Source organism: Loxodonta africana, chromosome 19 (genome assembly GCF_030014295.1).
Source record: "Loxodonta africana isolate mLoxAfr1 chromosome 19, mLoxAfr1.hap2, whole genome shotgun sequence".
In the NCBI taxonomy this organism is placed as follows: domain Eukaryota; kingdom Metazoa; phylum Chordata; class Mammalia; order Proboscidea; family Elephantidae; genus Loxodonta; species Loxodonta africana.
Genome location: NC_087360.1, coordinates 19,489,515 through 19,509,478, shown reverse-complemented (window position 1 = coordinate 19,509,478; position 19,964 = coordinate 19,489,515). Strand labels below are relative to the sequence as shown.

The window sequence follows — 19,964 nt, the reverse complement described above, 5'->3', positions numbered from 1 at the left end:
CAGAGTAGAACTGCCCCATGGGGTTTCCAAGGAGCGGCCGATGATCCCAACTGCCGACCTTTTGGTTAGCAACCAAGTTCTTAATCACTGTGCCACCAGAGCTCTATCTCCAGAATAAACCCTGTATTCAACCAAGGCTCTCCTCTAGCTCCAATCCCAGCTGGCCACCTCTTTCCTATAGCCACAGGACAATGCCCGGGTTAATACCCTCCTGTGTCTTCCAGATGTGCTTAGACTAAAAGGCCGGCTTCTTACACCACAACCCTCTGGCCCCCTCCACAAGGCCCTATGGGCTACGGGGCTGACGCAGTTCCAACAACCTGGATCTCCTCACATTTGCTGGACGCACGAAGCTTGTCCCCCATATGGCCTTCATATACTAGCACACGCTGTCCACCTGCCTGGAAAACTTCTGATCTCAGCTGAGGGTCCTTCCTCAGAGATGCCTTCCCCTCCACTATGTGAAACGATCTTGTTTCCTTCTTTCCTTGTTTATTGTCTATCTCCACCTCCAAAATGTAACCTTTATGAGGACAGGGACTTTATCCTTGTCCTTGTCGCTGTTGTGTCCCAGTGCCTAGGACTGAGGGCTCCCAAGGAGAAACCAGTTGCCACCAAGTTGACTCTAACTTGTGACAACCCCACGTGTGTTAGAGTAGGACTGTGCTCTACTGGGTTTTCAATGGCTGATTTTTCGGAAGTAGATTGTCAGACCTTTCTTCCCAGGTGTCCCTGGATGGACTTGAACCTCCAACCTTTTTATAAAGTTAAACATACATTTACCATGGGATTCAGCAATCTCCCTCCTAGGAATTTATCTAAGTGAAATGAAAATCTACAGTCACATAAAACCCTGTACACGAATGTTTATAACAACCTTTATGCTTTGTTTTAAATGTGATTTTATTTACACCAATTCAACAGTTTCTACATGTGCCTTTTAGTGACGCTGGCTACATTCTTTGAGTTGGGGAACCATTTTCACCCTCCTTTTCTGAGCTGTTCCTCCCTCACTGACATAAATTCAGTGCCCCGTAAGGTTCCTATCTAATCTTTCTAGTTGCTGTTGTCAATCTGATCCCACATAGATAGTTCTCAAAACAGCGTAATGCTCAAAGCAGAGATCTTTTACTAGTTAAGCTTAAGTATTATTTGGTTCAAAGAAGATTTCAAGGGATATTTTTGGTTTAAGGTTTAAAGACTATCTCAGGGCAATATTTTCAGGGATTCATCCAACCTTCACAGCTCCAGGAAGTCTGGAGTCCATGAGAATTTGAAATTCTGTTCTGCATTTTCCACCTTTTAATCTGGATTCTTCTGTGGAATCTTTGACCAAAATGTTCAGTAATGGTAGCCAGGCACCATCTAGTTCTCCTGGTCTCAAGGCAAAGGAGGCAGTTGTTGAGGTGAAAACTAGCCACACATTCCAGACCCTCCTCCTATTCCTGACTCTCCTTTCTCTGTTGTTCCAGGTGAATACAGACTTACTGTTGTACCTTGAATGGTCCCTCACAAACCGTTAAGACCTCAGGCACTATGCAAGGAAATAGGAGGTAGAACAGAAGCACTGAACATGTTATTAGGCCAATTAACTGGGATGTCCCATGAAACCATGACCCTAAACCTTCAAGAAACCAAATCACGTGAAGTACTTGATTGTACGTAAGTAGCCTCAGCAGCTACTCTTTTTTTTTTTTTGTCATGGTTGTAAATATGTCTATCACACAACTTTTGCCAATTCAGGTTTTCACGGGTGTACAGCTTATTGACAGCAATTACAGTAATCGGCTTTGCAACCCTACCATTAATCACTGTGATATTTCCATCACCATTAACCACCTCCTTTCCCCCTCCCTCCTGCCCTATAGCAACTTTATTCTTAATCACCAAAAACTGGAAGCAACTCAAACACCTCATGAACTGACAAATGGGGTAAATAAACAAAGAATACTGTTTGTTGTCAGGTGCCAGTGGAGTTGGTTCCTACTCATAGCAGCCTTATGTATAACAGAAAGAAACACTGCCCGGTCCTGCACCATTCTCACAATCGTTGCTGTATTTCAGTCCATTGTTGTAGCCACTGTGTCAGTTCATCTCATTGAGGGTCTTCCTCTGTTTTGAAGACTGTCTACTTTACCAAGCATGATGTCTTTCTCCAGGGACCTGTCCTTCCTGGTATCATGTCCCAAGTATGTGAGATGAAGTCTCGCCAACCTCGCTTCTAAGGGGCATTCTGGCTGTACTTCTTCCAAGACAGATTTGTTCATTCTTCTGGCAGGCCATGGTGATTTAGAAAATAATATTGCAATTACTATTCCCTGTCCTTGAGCACAGAGAATGTGACCCAGCTGAAGCCGGGCCCACAGGACTCACAAGGACACATCAACTGAGCCCTGAGATAAAGACAATAGATGGGACAATCTTAGAAATTATCTTTTAGGGAAGAAAAATAATCTTTTAAGGAACTTTTCATATAAAGTCAATCAAACAGGACACAAAAGACTTTCTACTCTTATGTATTCCTATTAACATTTAGTGAGTAGAAATTTGTTGGACCAAAGAAGACCCTCCTGACTATCGCTTCCTGAAACCTATACCCATGATTGTCAAGAAAGGCAATTCAAAAGGTAAGATCACAGTTTCTAGCCAATCTGTGAAAAGATGAAACTTTCAATGGTTCTACCCATTTTTGTGATAATATGTACGGATGATTCTGTAACCTTCCTCGGATTCGGGCAGACATTAGCTCTGGCAGCATGCTTGTCCACTTCCCATTTTTGTCTTTTTGAATATATGCCGAATTAAACTTTCTTTTTGCTTTATTAAACTTTATGATTTTTTTCCCCACAACAATGCTATATCCAATATTCTTCATCAACACCATAATTCAAAGGCATCAATTTTTCTTCAGTCTTCCTTATCCATTGCCCAGCTTTCCACGCACATAAGGCAATTGAAGATACCATGGCTTGGGTCAGGCAATGTTGTGCTGCTATTTAAAAGGTTTTCATTGGCCAATTTTTTCAGAAGTAGACTGCCAGGTCCTTCTTCTGAGTTTTAGTCTGGAAGCGCTGCTGAAAGCTGTCCACCATGGGTGACCCTGCTATTATTTGAAATACCAGTGGCATAGCTCCCAGCATCACAGCAACACGCAAGCCACCACAGTACAACAAACTGACAGATGAGTAGTGAAATGGAATGCTACTGAGCAATAAAAAGGAACAAATTACTGATACAAAGTCATGATAGACGGAGAGAACATTGAGGTCAAGGATTTCATTTTACTTGGATCCACAATCAACGCTCACGGAAACAGCAGTCAAGAAATCAAACAAGGCAGTGCATTGGGCAAATCTGCTGCAAAAGACTTCTTCAAAGTGTTTAAAAGCAAAGATGTCACGTTAGAGACGAAGGTGTACCTGACTCAAGCCATGCTGTTTTCAGTTGCCTCATAGGCATGTGAAAGCTGGAAAATGAATACCAAAAAACCAAACCCATTGTCCTTGAGTCTATTCTGACTCATAGTGACCCTGTGGGAGAGTAGAACTGCCCCATAGCGTTTCCAAGGAGCACCTGGTGGATTCAAACCACCAACCTTTTGGTTAGCAGCTGTAGCTCTTAATCACTACACCACCAGGGTTTTCTGGACAATGAATAAGGAAGAGCAAAAAGAAGAATTGAAGCTTTTGAATTACGGTGTTGGTGAAGAATATTGAGTATATCCTGGACTGCCAGAAGAACAAACAAATCTTTCTTGGAAGAAGTACAGCCAGAATTCTCCTTAGAAATAAGGATGGTGAGACTTCATTTCATGTACTTTGGACATGTTATCAGGAAGGATCAGTCTCTGGGAAAGGACATCATGCTTGGTGAAGTACAGGGTCAATGAAAAAGAGGAAGACGCTCAATGAGATGGATTTACACAGTGGCTGCAACGACGGGCTCAAGCATGACAATGATTGTGAAGATGGCGCAGGCCGGGCAGTGTTTCATTCTGTCGTACTTAGATAGGGTCGCTATGAGTCAGAATTGACTCGAGGGCACCTAACAACAACAACTGATATAAAAACATGGATAAATCTCAAAAGCATTATGCTAAGTGAAAGAAACCAGACCAAAAAGGCTACATATTGTATGATTTCATTTATAAGTAATTCTGGAAAAAGCAAATGGTGGGGACAGAAAACAGATCAATGGTTGCCAGGGACAGGGGCGGGAGAGGGGAGTTTGGCAATGAAGGAGCCTGAAGGAATATTTTGGGATGATGCAATTGCTTTGGACCTTGATTGTGGTGGTGGCTACACAACTGTGTGTATCTGTCAAAGTTCTCAGAAGGTCCACAACCTCATGGAAGTTTCATCCCACTGGGGGAGATAGAATAAACAAGAATTAGGAGCAGTAACAGCACCTGCCACCCCTTTTTAACATAGAAGCTCTTCTCACACGTCCTCTCATTTAATCCTCATGGCCCTCTCATGACATAGGTTTTATAGTCCCTGCTTTACAGGTGAGGAAATTCAGGCCCAGAGAGGTTAAGCGACCTGCTGGAGCCCACACAGCTAGAGCCAAGGAACCACAAACGGAAGCCAGGGGTCTGAGCGCAGAACTTGCGCTGCTACCTGCCACAATATGTTGGTGGCCCAACTCCCTTCCAAGACACCAAGATAATCCCCAGTGAGAGGTGACATGAACAGTTCCCAATTCACCAACGATTCTCAACCGTTGTGGAACAAACGATGTTAAACTGAAGCACGGAAATGCCTGCAACGCACAGAAAGAGCCAGCAGGTGGCGCCTGGAGGTTTCCCACAACCTTGTTTTGCAAATTTTGTCGCGTTTCCCGGCTTGCAGCGCAAATCTACCCGGAAGCAGTGGCTGTGGTCCGGGGTGAGTGTTTTTTCTTTCCCGCCACCCCCTTCTAGAATGCTTGCAAGAATTGGAGCTGCACGGGTGCTGTCTGAGATATTAAAAAGAATCCTTACACACACACACACCGCTCCCCGTGCCCACGCGCATGTTACAATTCTTTCAGAATTCAGTGTGTGTGTGTCTATGTGTTTAACTGTTTTATATCTGGATTCTTCATCATATCCGCTGAAGTATTACTCTACTGACCTATTTTAATCTGGGGTTGGATGGTGGGTGGTTAACAATCCTCCCTTCTCCTAAGTGGGGTGAAAAGGGCTCAGTGATTAAGCACTGGGCTGCAAAAGAAAGGTGGGCAGTGAGAACCCACTGGCTGCTCTGCGGGAGAAATACGTGGCAGCCTGCCTGCCTAAAGATTAAAAAAAAACAGCCTTAGAAACCCTATGGGGCAATTCTACTCTGTCCTCTAGGGTCGCTCTGAGTCTGAATCCATTGTCAGCATCCTTTTTTTTTTTTTTTACTGTAAGCAGGAGATAGTTGCACTGCATTCCTGGGTGACTTTGGGCCAATCCCTTCCCCCTCTCAAGGCGTCAGTTTCCCCATCTGTAAAATGAGGGTTTGGACTAGATGGCATTTCCACATTTGACTGTGGCGTGTGAATTCCCGGGTGTACTCTAAAAATTCAGGTGCTTGGGGGCGGGGTGCAGATACTGAGATTTTTGCAAGTAGCCAGCCACAGAAGTCGGGGAGACCCTGGAGCAGACCATCGCTAGGGGTCCTTTCGACTTTAACAACCTCTGCTTCCTTTTTAGGATGTGGTTTTAAACTTTAAAATGGAAACTTAAAAATAGGGGGAGTGTTGCTGTGGGAGCCCTTTGCAGAACAGGCTTTCCACCAGACAAACAGCCTGGGTAACCTCTCCCTGTCTTTGCCTGGCTCCAGGTGCCTTTGCGGAGACAGAGACAGGATGGACAAATTCCTGGTGAAGGGGGCTTTCCACCACCGTTTGGGGAAGGGTGAGGAGAGAAGCTTGCGGGAGGAACAAGATCAGACAGGTGAAGACGCCGCTGTGTTGAGAGGAGAGGAGGGAAGCTCTAGGAAAAGGCCCAGGAGAGACACTGCAGAGGATGGAGTCCACTCAGCAGGCCCCCGCTGGCGCCATATTCGGGCTCAGGACCTAGACTGCGATTACACTGTCCTGTTTGGCAGAGCTGAGGCAGATGAGATTTTCCAACAGTTGGAGAAAGAAGTGGAATATTTTACAGGTAAGCAGAGGACGGCGATGGGTGTGTGTTGTGTGTGTTTTGAAGGCTTGATAAAACCACTGCTCTGTGTTTAGAGAGAGTCCCTGGGTAGTGCCAATAGTGATGTGCCTGGCTACTAACCGAAAGGTTGGTGGTTTGAGCCCACCCAGAGGCACCTCGGAAGAAAGCCCTGGCAATTTGCTTCTGAAAGATCAGCTTTAAAACTCTGTGGAAAACAGTTCTACTGTACAGCACATGCAGTCACCATTAGAGGGTTTTTTTTTTTTCTTTTTAATGGTAGTACTATGTTTAACTTTTTGAGGAACCTCCAAACTTTTCCAGAGTGCCTGTACCATTTTGCATGCCCAGCAGATTAGGTTTCTAGTTTCTCTACAGCCTTGCCAGCACTTATTATTTTCCTTTTCCTGATAGTAGCCAACCTAGCGGGCATGGAGTATGGGCTTCAGTGTTTTTAAAAAGCTTCCAGGTGTTTCTAATGTGCACCAAGGTTGAGACCCACTGGTCTAGTGGGAGAGATGAGTGAATAACCAGGTAATCCCTCTACACCAGTGGTTCTCAGCATCACCTGTTGGACTTGTTAGAACTCAGATTGTGGGGCCCCAGCCCCTCAGTCTAGTTTCTGTAGTTTTCAGGTGATGCTCATGCTGCTGGTCCGGGGACCACACATTGAGAACCGTGGCTCTACCCTGTGATGAACACGCGGGGATCTGGCCAAGCACTTGGAGGGGTCCGTGGAAAAGCCCACAGGAATCCCAGTTGACAACCTGAGCTACATTTGCCCCATCTTTCACAGAACCACAGGCCCTCAGTTTTGCCCAGAGTTGGCAAAACTGCTGTGTTGTTGTTATTTTTAGTTCCCGTCTGGTCAATTCTGATTCCTAGCAACCCTATGTGTGCAGAAAAGAACCGCTCCATAGGGTTTTCAGGGCTGTGACCTTTCAGAAGCAGGTCGCCAGGCCTGTATCCCGAGGTGCCTGTGGGTAGGTTTGAACTGCCTTTTGGCTAGTAGTTGAGCACTTAACCATTTGTGCCAGCCAGGGACATCTAAAGGAAACCCTAGTGGTATAGTGGTTAGTAGCTATGGCTGCCATGCAAAAGGTCGGCAGTTCGAGTCCACCAGCTGTTCCTTGAAAACCCTGTGGGGCAGTTCTACTCTGTCCTGTGGGGTCTCTAAATGTCGGAATCAACTCAAGGGTAATGGGTTTGGTTTGGTTTTGGTTGCGACTTCTAAAAACCACCCTAGTGTGTAACCAAAGGAGTCCTGGTGGCATAGTGGTTAAAGGCTTGGCTGCTAACCAGAAGGTCAGCAGTTCCAACCTACCAGCTGCTTCCGCGGGAGAAAGATGTGGCGGTCTGCTCCCGTAAAGACAACAGTCCTGGAAACCCTATGGGCAGTTCTACTCTGTCCAGTGGGGTCTCTATGAGTCTGAATTGACAGCACACAACAGATGTGTAACCTACTCATATTGTGCTCAAATTTAAGCTTCTTTATTTGTTTTGTTGCACTGTAGTTAAAGCAGTTGTTACAGTGTTAAAAAAATATTGGACTAGGACTGTCTTTCTCTAAGTACAGGACAGGATCACTGTTCTTACATGAAAATTCTGGGCAGTCCACAATGATTGTTGAGGAGGCGTTAAAAAACATGGAACAGATTGAAAGGGCAGGGCCGAGATGGCTGACTAGGTAGAAGCTACCTCGGATCCCTCTTGCAACAAAGACTCGGAAAAGCAAGTGAATCGATCACATACATGACAATCTGTGAACCCTGACCATCAAACACAGATCTAAAGAGTTGACCTGAGTGACAGGTGAGTGAAAAGCTGCATCCTGAAGCAGCAACTGCCTCTGGAGCCGGCGTCCGGCGCCACAGCCTTGAGCCCTTGCGGTTCCCTGGTGCCGAGTGGTGGGGCTGATTGTGGCTTGCTAAGAAGGGGCAGGCACAGGACACAGCCCTAACCCCTAGCCCCCTGGGGTAACCTCCGTAGAGACTCAGCCAGCGCAAACACGCTGCACACTGACGTGGCTAACGAGAGAATGAGCAACCACGGGGAAGCAGCGACTGTTTTTGGAGCCTGGAGCCAGCGTCCCAGTCAGAAAACCTTGGCTCCGGGCTTTGGACTGGGTGCAGGGGAGCTGAGCACAGCAGCCTGAGACAGTGCAAACACAGGACGTAGCCCTAGCTCCCTAAAGTGACCCCAGGGGAAGCCCAGCCAGCGCATGCAGGCAGCGCAGCGACGCGGGTGACGGGAGGAGAAGTCACCGGGAGGCAGCGACTGGTTTTGGAACCCGGAGTGTGGCATCCCAGTCTTGGCACTGGGCTTTGGACTGGGAGCAGAGGAACTGACCACGGCTTCTGAGACAGCACAAGACAGGACGTGGGCCTGACCCTCGGGGGCAATCTCGACCCAGGCAGCGCACACCCCTCGGGAGTCTCAGATAAAACAGTCATCACCAAGCAAGATAAGTGACCTTGTCTGTATTCCTGGGTGCTACTCTCTCCTATCTATCTGACCCCTCCCCTCCCTTCCCAGGCGGCTTCATTAACATCGGAATTTCTTGGGCCAGGGAGTGAAGTGTTCTGCGGTTTTCTTTTCTTTTTTTTTTTTTTTTTTGTCTTTTCCTAACCCATTCTCCTGGCCTGAGAGAAGCAGCTACAAAAAACCGAGGGACCAAAAATCCTTCCCTGACTTCCTGAAATTGGACTAAAAATACAGAACCAGCTCCAGCCAAGCATATGAGATCCACAGTCTTGGGCTTTCATCCCTACAGGGAACAAGGTGGCTATTATAATGCAAAGGCAATTCTGATAGTGATCTGACTGTAATTGTTTTAGGGGATTACTGGAAAGACAAGTTTTCCAGGTCTGATATCTCTACCTATTAAACAGAGCCCTCACTGACCCACAACGGGGAACTGAGGGCTGAGGCTCCACTCAAACCACCTAGCCTCCTGCCATAGGGGTCTGAGGATAGTGACACCTACCAATCTGTAGAGGTACATGCATTGGGTACCTAAGGTACAGCTGCAGAGCCCACCCACCAAAGTGCTTTAGAAATAGAGACACACCTACCTCACTGGCACTTGGGGGAAGCCTGTCAGCATCCTGCCCCACCTGGAGTGTGACCCCCCTGCTGCTACTAGAATCTGGTGCACACAACTATCACCACTACTCCTCTAAGTGAATAGGTGACAGTCTACACCACACACTTGATGACCCAAAATCAGATTCTACTCAAGAATAGTGAATGGACTCAGGCATATATATCTGGTAACAGCCCAAACCAGCTGGTAATAGGACATAAGTGATTCAAAGGCTACAACAATCAAGACAGCACAATCTAGTAGCCCATCTATGTATGTTGAAAGAAAACAAAACAAGATAAGACTCAGTGAGCAAATATAAAATAAATCATTACAATGTCTTATAGATGGCTCAGAGACAGCAGTCGATATCAAACCACGTAAAGAAGCAAACCGTGATTGCTTTTACAACTCTCCAAATTAAAGAATCAAAACCTTTCCCAAATGAAGACACAATTCTGGAATTGCCAGATGCAGAATATAAAAAACTAATTTACAGAATGCTTCAAGACATCAGGGATGACCTCATAAATGAAATAAGGCAATCTACAGAAAAAGCCAAGGAACACACTGATAAAGCAGTTGAAGAAATCAAAAAGATTATTCAAGAACATAGTGGAAAAATTAAAAGCTGCAAGAATCCATAGAGAGACAGCATTCAGAAATCCAAAAGATTAACAATAAAATTACAGAATTAGACAACTCAATAGGAAGTCAGAGGAGCAGAATCGAACAATTGGAATGCAGAGTGGGGGAGTTGGAGGATAAGGCAATTGACACCAATATAGTTGAAGAAAAATCAGATAAAAGAATTTTAAAAAATGAAGAAACTCTTAAGAATCATGTGGGACTCTTTCAAGAAGAATAACTTGTATGTGATTGGAGTTCGAGAACAGGGAGGGATAACAGAATATACAGAGAGAATAGTTGAAGATCTGTTGGCAGAAAACTTCCCTGATATCATGAAAGACAAAAGGATATCTATCCAAGATGCTCATCGAACCCCATATAAGATTGATCTAAAAAGAAAATCACCAAGAGGTATTATCATCAAACTTGCCAAAACCAAAGATAAAGAGAAAAATTTAAAAGCAGCCAGGGATAAAAGAAAGGTCTCCTACAAAGGAGAATCAATAAGAATAAGTTCCAACTACTCAGCATAAACCATGCAGTCAAGAAGGCAATGGGATGACATACATAGAGCACTGAAGGAGAAAAACTGCCAGCCAAGGATCATATATCCAGCAAAACTCTCTCTCAAATATGAAGGTGAAATTAAAAGGTGGAATTATCCCATTTACAGATAAACACAAGCTTAGAGAATTTGCAAAAACCAAACCAAAGCTACAAGAAATACTAAAGGAAATTTTTTGGTCAGAAAATCAGTAATATACCAACACAACACAAGGTCACAGAACAGAACATCCTGATATCAACTCAGAAAAGGGAAATCACAAAAACAAATTAAGATTAATTGTAAAAAGAAAAAAATGCTCAAAACAGGGAATCATTGAAGTCATTATGTTAAAAGAGATCACAATAATCAAAAAGAGGGACAAAATGCAGGAGGCATAGAACTGCCATATGGACAGGAAAACAAGGCGATATAGGATGACACAAGTTAGGTTTCTACTTAGAAAAATAGGGGTAAATATTAAGGTAACCACAAAGAGGTCTAACAATTCCATAACTCAAAATAAAAACCGAGAAAAACATAACGACTTAGCAAACATAAATTCAACTACTATGAAAATGAGGAACACACAATTTACAAAGAAAAACGTCTCAGCACAAAAAAGTGGAAAAATGAAATTGTCAACAACACCCACAAAAAGGCATTGAAATGACAGCACTAAACACATACTTATCTATAATTAACGCTGAATGTAAATGGACTAAATGCACCAATAAAGAGAGAGAGTCTCAGACTGGATAAAGAAACACGATCCATCTATATACTCCCTACAACAGACACATCTTAGACTTAGAGACACAAACAAACTAAAACTCAAATGATGGAAAAAATTATATCAAGCAAACAACAAGCAAAAAAGAACAGGAGTAGCAATATTAATTTCTGACCAAATAGACTTTAAAGTTAAATCCACCACAAAGGATAAAGAAGGACACTACATAATGATTAAAGGGACAATTTACCAGGAAGATACAACCATATTAAATATTTATGCACCCAATGACAGGGCTGAAAGATACATAAAACAAACTTTAACAGAACTGAAAAGTGAGATAGACACCTCCACAATTATAGTAGGAGACTTCAACACACCACTTTCGGAGAAGGATAGGACTTCCAGTAAGAAGCTCAATAGAGACATGGAAGACCTAATTGCTACAATCAACCAACCTGACCTCATTGACTTATACAGAACTCTCCACCCAACAGCTCCAAAGTATACTTTTTTTCTAGTGCACATGGAACATTCTCTAGAATAGATCACATATTAGGTCATAAAACAAACCTTTGCAGAATCCAAAACATCGAAATATTACAAAGCATCTTCTCAGACCACATGGCCATAAAAGTGGAAATCAATAACAGAAAAATCAGGGAAAAGAAATCAAATACTTGGAAACTGAACAATACCCTGCTCAAAAAAGACTGAGTTATAGAAGACATCAAGGAGGGAATAAAGAAATTCATAGAATGCAATGAGAATGAAAACACTTCCTATCAAAACCTCTGGGACACAGCAAAAGCAGTGCTCAGAGGTCAATTTATATCGATAAATGCACACATACATAGAGAAGAAAGAGCAGAAATCAGAGAACTGTCCCTACAACTTGAACAAATAGAAAGTGAGCAACAAAAGAATCCATCAGGCACCAGACGGAAACAAATAATAAAAATTAGAGCTGAACTAAATGAATTAGAGAACAGAAAAACAGTTGAAAGAATTAACAAAACCAAAAGCTGTTCTTTGAAAAAATTAACAAAATTGATAAACCATTGGCCAGACTGACTAAAGAAATACAGGAAAGGAAAGAAATAACCCGAATAAGAAACGAGATGGGCCATATCACAACAGACCCAACTGAAATTAAAAGAATCATATCAGATTATTACGAAAAATTGTACTCTAACAAATTTGCAAACCTAGAAGAAATGCATGAATTCCTAGAAAAACACTACCTACCTAAACTAACACAATCAGAAGTAGAACAACTAAATAGACCCATAACAAAAAAAGAGATTGAAAAGGTAATCAAAAAACTCCCAACAAAAAAATGCCCTGGCCCGGACGGCTTCACTGCAGAGTTCTACCAAACTTTCAGAGAAGAGTTAACACCACTACTACTAAAGGTACTTCAAAGCATAGAAAAGGACGGAATACTACCGAGCTCATTCTTTGAAGCCACCATCTCCCTGATACCAAAACCAGGTAAAGACACCACAAAAAAAGAAAATTACAGACCTATATCCCTCATGAACATAGATGTAAAAATCCTGAACAAAATTCTAGCCAATAGAATTCAACAACATATCAAAAAAATAATCCACCATGACCAAGTGGGATTTATACCAGGTATGCAAGGTTGGTTTAATATTAGAAAAACCATTAATGTAACCCACCATATAAATAAAACAGTAGACAAAAACCATATGATCTTATCAATTGGTGCAGAAAAGGCATTTGACAAAGTCCAACACCCATTTATGATAAAAACTCTCACCAAAATAGGAACCGAAGGAAATTTCCTCAACATAATAAAGGGCATCTATACAAAGCCAACAGCCAGCATCACTCTAAATGGAGAGAGCCTGAAAGCATTTCCCTTGAGAACGGGAACCAGACAAGGATGCCCTTTATCACTGCTCTTATTTAACATTGTGCTGGAGGTCCTAGCCAGAGCAATTAGGCTAGACAAAAAAATAAAGGGCATCCGGAATGCCAAGGAAGAAGTAAAATTATCTCTATTTGCAGATGACACGATCTTATACACAGAAAACCCTAGGGTGTCCTCCAGAAAACTACTGAAGCTAATAGAAGAGTTCGGCAGAGTTTCAGGTTACAGGATAAACATACAAAAATCACTTGGATTCCTCTACATCAACAAAAAGAACATAGGAGCAGAAATCACCAAATCAATACCATTCACAGTAGCCCCCAAGAAGATAAAATACTTAGGAATAAATCTTACCAAAGATGTAAAAGACCTATTCAAAGAAAACTACAAAGTACTAGTGCAAGAAACTAAAAGGGACCTACATAAGCGGAAAAACATACCTTGCTCATGGATAGGAAGACTTAACATAGTAAAAATGTCTATTCTACCAAAAGCCATCTATACATACAATGCACTTCCGATCCAAATTCCAATGACTTTTTTAACGTGATGGAGAAACAAATCACCAACTTCATATGGAAGGGAAAGAAGCCCCGGATAAGTAAAGTATTACTGAAAAAGAAGAAGAAAGTGAGAGGCCTCACTCTACCTGATTTTAGAATATATCATACAGCCACAGTAGTCAAAACAGCCTGGTACTGGTACAACAACAGGCACATAGATCAATGGAACAGAATTGAGAACCCAGATATAAATCCATCCACATATGAGCTGCTGATATTTGACAAAGGCCCAGTGCCAGTTAATTGGGGAAAAGATAGTCTTTTTAACAAATGGTGCTGGCATAACTGGATATCCATTTGCAAAACAATGAAACAGGACCCATACCTCACACCATGCACAAAAACTAACTCCAAGTGGATCAAAGACCTAAACATAAAGACTAAAACGATAAAGATCATGGAAGAAAAAATAGGGACAACCTTAGGAGCGCTAATACAAGGCATAAACAGAATACAAAACATTACTAAAAATGATGAAGAGAAACCAGATAACTGGGAGCTCCTAAAAATCAAACACCTATGTTCATCTAAAGACTTCACCAAAAGAGCAAAAAGACCACCTACAGATTGGGAAAATATTTTCAGCTATGACATCTCCGACCAGCGCCTGATCTCTAAAATCTATATGACTCTGTTAAAACTCAACCACAAAAAGACAAACGACCCAGTCAAAAATTGGGCAAGGGATATGAACATGCCCTTCACTAAAGAAGATATTCAGGCAGCTAACGGATACATGAGAAAATGCTCTCAATCATTAGCCATTAGAGAAATGCAAATTGAAACTACGATGAGATTCCATCTCACTCCAACAAGGCTGGCATTAATCCAAAAACACAAAATAATAAATGTTGGAGAGGCTGCGGAGAGATTGGAACTCTTATACACTGCTGGTGGGAATGTAAAATGGTACAACCACTTTGGAAATCTATCTGGTGTTTTCTTAAAAAGTTAGAAATAGAACTACCATACAACCCAGAAATCCCACTCCTTGGAATATACCGTAGAGAAATAAGAGCCTTTACACGAACAGGTATATGCACACCCATGTTTATTGCAGCTCTGTTTACAATAGCAAAAAGCTGGAAGCAACCAAGGTGTCCATCAACAGATGAATGGCTAAATAAATTATGGTATATTCACACAATGGAATACTACGCATCGATAAAGAACAGTGACGAATCTCTGAAACATTTCATAACATGGAGGAACCTGGAAGGCATTATGCTGAGTGAAATTAGTCAGATGCAAAAGGACAAATATTGTATATGACCACTATTACAAGATCTTGAGAAATAGTATAAACTGAGAAGAACACATCCTTTTGTGGTTACGAGATGGGGGAGGGAGGGAAGGTGGGAGAGGGTTAGTTACTGATTAGTTAGTAGATAAGAACTACTTTAGGTGAAGGGAAGGACAATACTCAATACACGGAAGGTCAGCTCAACTGGACTGGACCAAAAGCAAAGAAGTTTCCGGGATAAACTGAATGCTTCGAAGGTCAGCGGGGAGCAAGGGCGGGGGTTTGGGGACTATGGCTTAAGGGGACTTCTAAGTCAATTGGCAAAATAAATTATATTAAGAAAACATTCTGCATCCCACTTTGAAGTGTGGCGTCTGGGGTCTTAAATGCTAACAAGCGGCCATCTAAGATGCATCAATTGGTCTCAACCCACCTGGATCAAAGCAGAATGAAGAACTCTAAGGTCACACGATAACAACGAACCCAAGAGACAGAAAGGGCCACATGAACTAGAGACTTACATCATCGTGAGACCAGAAGAACTAGATGGTGCCCGGCCACAACCGATGACTGCCCTGATAGGGAGCACAACAGAGAGCCCCTGAGGGAGCAGGAGAACAGTGGGATGCAGACCCCAAATTCTCATAAAAAGATCAGACTTAATGGTCTGGCTGAGACTAGAAGAATCCCAGCGGTCATCGTCTCCAAACCTTCTGTTGGCAGAGGACAGGAACCATTCCCGAAGACAACTCATCAGACATGGAAGGGACTGGACAATGGATTGGAGAGAGATGCTGATGAAGAGTGAGCTACTTGTATCAGGTGGACACTTGAGACTGTGTTGGCATCTCCTGTCTGGAAGGGAGATGGGAGGGTAGAGAGGGTTAGAAACTGGCAAAACAGTCACGAAAGGAGAGACTGGAAGGAGGGAGCAGGAGAGTAAATTGGAGTATGTAGTAAGGTGTATATAAGTTTATATGTGAGAGACTGACTTGATTTGTAAACTTCCACTTAAGGCACAATAAAAATTATTTAAAAAAAAACATGGAACAACAGAGGGAAATGTTATTACTGTTTTACTTCCCTTTCAATCCTGAGTACCTACCATATTTTTATGCAAATAATGCATGTTATACATTTTCACCAACCATGCAAACTCCCCTACCCCTGCCCTGTGCATTTTTGTAAATATGCCATACCAATTTTTTTTTAACATATAGCTGTCTTCAATTTCTATTTTTCATCACACGTAAAAAAAACACACACGTAAACTTCACTTTAATCAAAAAACCAAACCAAACTTCACTTTAGATATTATCAATTTAAATAGAAACAGACACACAGTTTCAGTTTATTTTCTGATTACTGGGAAACTACCAAATGCAATTCATGACTTCTTGACCATGGCTTATAACTTTATTATACAATTATGATGAAAAGCAACACTTTTGGACTATTTTTGTATGCATAAGCAGGAGATTAAAGAAAATGAACAGAAGGAAAGAAAATGAACAGAACAATATGATTTGCCTGTCATACGGGAGGATGGGTGAGTGAGGCTGAAATTTGGTTCTAGAAATGACACAAGACATGTGTGGTATATGCATGGGCATGCTATGCCAGAATTGTTTTACAGGCAATCCTCAGATTATGAACGAGTTCCATTCCTAAATCTGTCTTTAAGTCATGTTTGTACGCAAGCTGGAACAATTAGGTAGGGTTGGTATCTAATGTCAGTCAAATGTTAGTCTTGGTATATGTTATAGAGTGTACCTTTCTGTGCATAAAAAACATTTAAAAAGCACTTCCAGATACACTAAAACATCTTTAAAATAATACAGTAATAATGTTTTGATGTGCGTTGCAAAGTAGTGCCCATTTGTTATTGCAAATTATTGTATGTACCTAGAATTTTTAATGGGCTTTACAAGGCTTGGTTCATAACTATCAGTTGTACTTACGTTGGACCTTCGTAACCTGGGGACTGCCTGTACTTGATTTCATAATTTCTGCGTGTTATATGTGTAGACATCTTATTTACATGGGTGTGTTATCTGCAGAAAATACAGTACTCAGGAAGCACATGTTTGGGGCACTTTCCCGTCTAGATCTCAGGGCTCAGTGGGATGGGGCTGACCATGTGGCTGTGTGTGTCATCTGAACAGGGGAACTGGCCAGGGTGCAGATGTTTGGAAAGTGGCATGATGTGCCAAGGAAGCAGGCAACTTACGGCGATGCTGGGGTGACCTACTCATTTTCAGGCCTCACTCTGTCTCCGAAGCCCTGGATCCCAGTCCTAGAGCGTGTCCGGGATCGTGTTTCTCAGCTGACTGGACACACCTTCAACTTTGTGCTCGTCAACAGGTGACACCTTACTTTTTTTGAACTTTTTTTTTTTTTTTTTTAGGTTAGTGTACTGAATTTTATCAATCTTCTGTCTCTTCCAAAAGGAAGACTTTAGGATCCGGCATATCTTATTCATTTGTACAACAAACACTTCTGTAGGGCACAAGGGATGTCGTTGTTAGTTGCCGTTGAACTGATTCCAACTTGTGGCAACCCCATGTGTTAGAGAGTAGAGCTGTGCTCCATAGGCTTTGTTTGGCTGTCATTTTTTTTTGAAAATAATATTGACTTTTATAATAATGATTGTTCCAGATGTGCTTTTTTTTTTTTCTGGAGAAAATGAATATATAACCTGGCATCTAATATTCTGCTTTTGATACAGCAAATACCTTTGTTTCTACTCCAAAATCAGAAAACATCAGAATCAGTGTGGGCATTCTCTCTTTAAATACTGATTCTGCCCAATTCTCTCTCTGAGATCCCATTTACACAAATGTTAAAACTTTCCCCCACGTAGTATGTGTCTCTTATATTTTATTTTGTATATTCCACTCCTTTGTTCTCTGTGTTTTAGTCTGGATATTATTTAAAAAAAAAAAAAAAACTGCTGCTGTAGAGTCGCTACAGCGTAGTGACCGTATAGGACAGAGTAGAACTGCTCCATAGGGTTTCCAAGGCTATAAATCTTATTTTATTGTGCTTTAGGTGGAAGTTTTACAGCTCAAGTTAGTTTCTCATACAAAAATTTATACACACATTGTTATGTGACCCTCGTTGCTCTCCCTGTGATGTGACAGCACACTCCCCTTTTCCACCCCAGGTTTCCCGTGCCCATTCCACCAGCTCCTGTCCCTTTGTATCTTCTCGCTGGCCTCCAGACAGGAGCTACCCATTTAGTCTCATGTATCTATCTACTTGAACTAAGAAGCTCACGCTTCACAAGTACCATTTTATATCTTAGAGTCCAGTCTCATCTTTGTGTGAAGAGTTGGCTTCGTGAATGGTTTTAGTTCTGGGTTAACAGAGAGTCCAGGGGGCATGTCTTCTCGGGTTCCTCTAGTCTCAGTTGGACCATTAAGTCTGGTCTTTTTACATGAATTTGAGTTCTGCACCCCACTTTTCTCCTGCTGTCAGGGACTCTGTTGTGTTCCCTGTCAGGGCCGTCACTGGTGGTAGCTGGGCACCATCTAGTTCTTCTGGTCTCAGGCTAATGGATTCTCTAGTTTATGTGGCCCATTTTGTCTCCTGGCCTAATATTTTCCTTGTGTCTTTGGTGTTCTTTCTTCTCCTTTGCTCCAGGTGGGTTGGGACCAACTGAGGCATCTTAGATGGCTGCTTGCTAGCTTTAAAACCCCAGACACCACTCACCAAAGTGGAATAATAAACTTATGCAAGGCTGTAAATCTTTACGGAAGCAGACAGCCACATTTTTCTGCCGCGTTGGCTGTAATTTTAATGGAAGCAGATTGCCAGGCACCACTGGGTGGGTTTGAACCACCAACCTTTAGGTTAACAGTTGAATGGAGGCTGTTTGCACCACTTAGGGATGTGGCACAAGAGATAGGTAGTCTTCATGGCGCTTACACCATGGTGAGAGGTAAGAGGTGATAGATTGGTGAGAAAACACATGAGCCATTTCACACAGTGATCAGTGTCTTGAAGGGAACTCGACAGGCTGATGTGATTGAGAATGGCTGGAAGGGATGGCGTGTAGGGCAGCTTTCTCAACAGCAGCAGTAATGACATTTGGGGCTGGATCATTCTTCAGGACACTGCATTGTAGGACATCGAGCAGCATCCCTGGCCTCCACCCACAAGATGCCAGTAGCGACCTCCCCCAGTCATGGCAACCAAAAATGTTTCGACATTGCCCAAGGTCTCCTTGGTGGTACGGTCACCCCTGTGGAAAACCCTTAGTTTAAGGGACAGTCACTTTAGATAAGGGGGCTAGAGGAGGGCTCTGAGGCAGTGGTGTCCGGGCTGATCACTAATGAAGAGCAAGCCACGCGGACGTCTGGAGGAAGGGCAGAGGCAGCTCGGTGTGGCCAAGAAGCAGGAGTCCCACCGGTCCACCCGGAGCAGTGAGTGAGGGAAGAAGGGATGGGACAAGCTCCGAGTAGGCAGAGCCCAGACTGTAAGCAAGGATGGGGATTTATTCTACGTACAGGGAGAAGCCATCTTATGGGATATGTGTAAGAATCAGGAGAACCATAAGGCATGTTTTTGCCTTCTTTTGGTGTGTCCACTTTTAAAGCACGTGATCAAAATGACCAGATTACAAAGGGCAAATGCTGCAGGCTTGGCCCGTCTGTAGAAGCAGAGACCTCAAGCCCTCGCAGAGCCACGGCAGGGATGGCTGTGCACACGATGCCGTGTCACACCATGTGAGAAAATGGGGAGTGTGCAGGTCGGTGCATCTGAGGAAAGGGCTGTTGTTATCAATGCCACTCGTTTTGTCACTGCAGGTATAAAGACGGGCGTGACCACATTGGCGAGCACCGAGATGACGAGCGAGAACTGGATCCCAGGATCCCTATCGCCTCTGTCTCCTTCGGTGCCTGCAGGGACTTCTTCTTCCGGCATAAGGATTCTCGAGGGAAGAGACCCTCCCAGCGGGTGGACATGGTCAGGCTCCAGCTGGCCCATGGCAGTTTACTGCTGATGAAACCCCCAACCAACACCCATTGGTATCACAGTCTCCCCGTGCGAAAGAAGATTCTGGCTCCACGGGTCAATCTGACATTTCGTAAAATTCTGCCTACTAAAAAGTAAAAACTTTTTGAACCGTTAGTA

General features: G+C 43.0%; 1 protein-coding gene across 5 annotated transcripts; it reads left to right on the top strand.

The window, feature by feature from the left end:
• Positions 1–4,856: 4,856 nt before the first annotated feature.
• On the top strand, positions 4,857–19,961 carry ALKBH2 (alkB homolog 2, alpha-ketoglutarate dependent dioxygenase). Of its 5 annotated transcripts, none has more exons than XM_003419364.4 (4): positions 4,857–4,886; positions 5,808–6,130; positions 16,991–17,189; positions 19,637–19,961. In XM_003419364.4, the coding sequence occupies exons 2-4, from the start codon at positions 5,833–5,835 to the stop codon at positions 19,941–19,943; spliced, it is 804 nt and encodes a 267-aa protein (XP_003419412.1). In that variant the 5' UTR covers positions 4,857–4,886; positions 5,808–5,832; the 3' UTR covers positions 19,944–19,961. The 5 variants fall into 5 exon arrangements, with proteins under 5 accessions (XP_003419412.1, XP_010597211.3, XP_064128398.1 ...); XM_010598909.3 differs by lacking the exon at positions 4,857–4,886 and adding an exon at positions 4,918–5,098 and having other exon boundaries at positions 17,087–17,189; XM_010598908.3 differs by lacking the exon at positions 4,857–4,886 and adding an exon at positions 4,920–5,098.
• The last annotated feature ends 3 nt before the right edge of the window (positions 19,962–19,964 follow it).

Bases quoted from the DNA above. Each gene is read 5' to 3' on its own strand.
- ALKBH2 (XM_010598908.3), top strand. From the start codon at position 4,923: ATGCTTGCAAGAATTGGAGCTGCACGGGTGCTGTCTGAGATATTAAAA. The intron at 5,099-5,807 runs GTATTACTCTAC...GCCTGGCTCCAG, and splicing joins TCTTCATCATATCCGCTGAA to GTGCCTTTGCGGAGACAGAG. The intron at 17,190-19,636 runs GTGACACCTTAC...TTGTCACTGCAG, and splicing joins AACTTTGTGCTCGTCAACAG to GTATAAAGACGGGCGTGACC.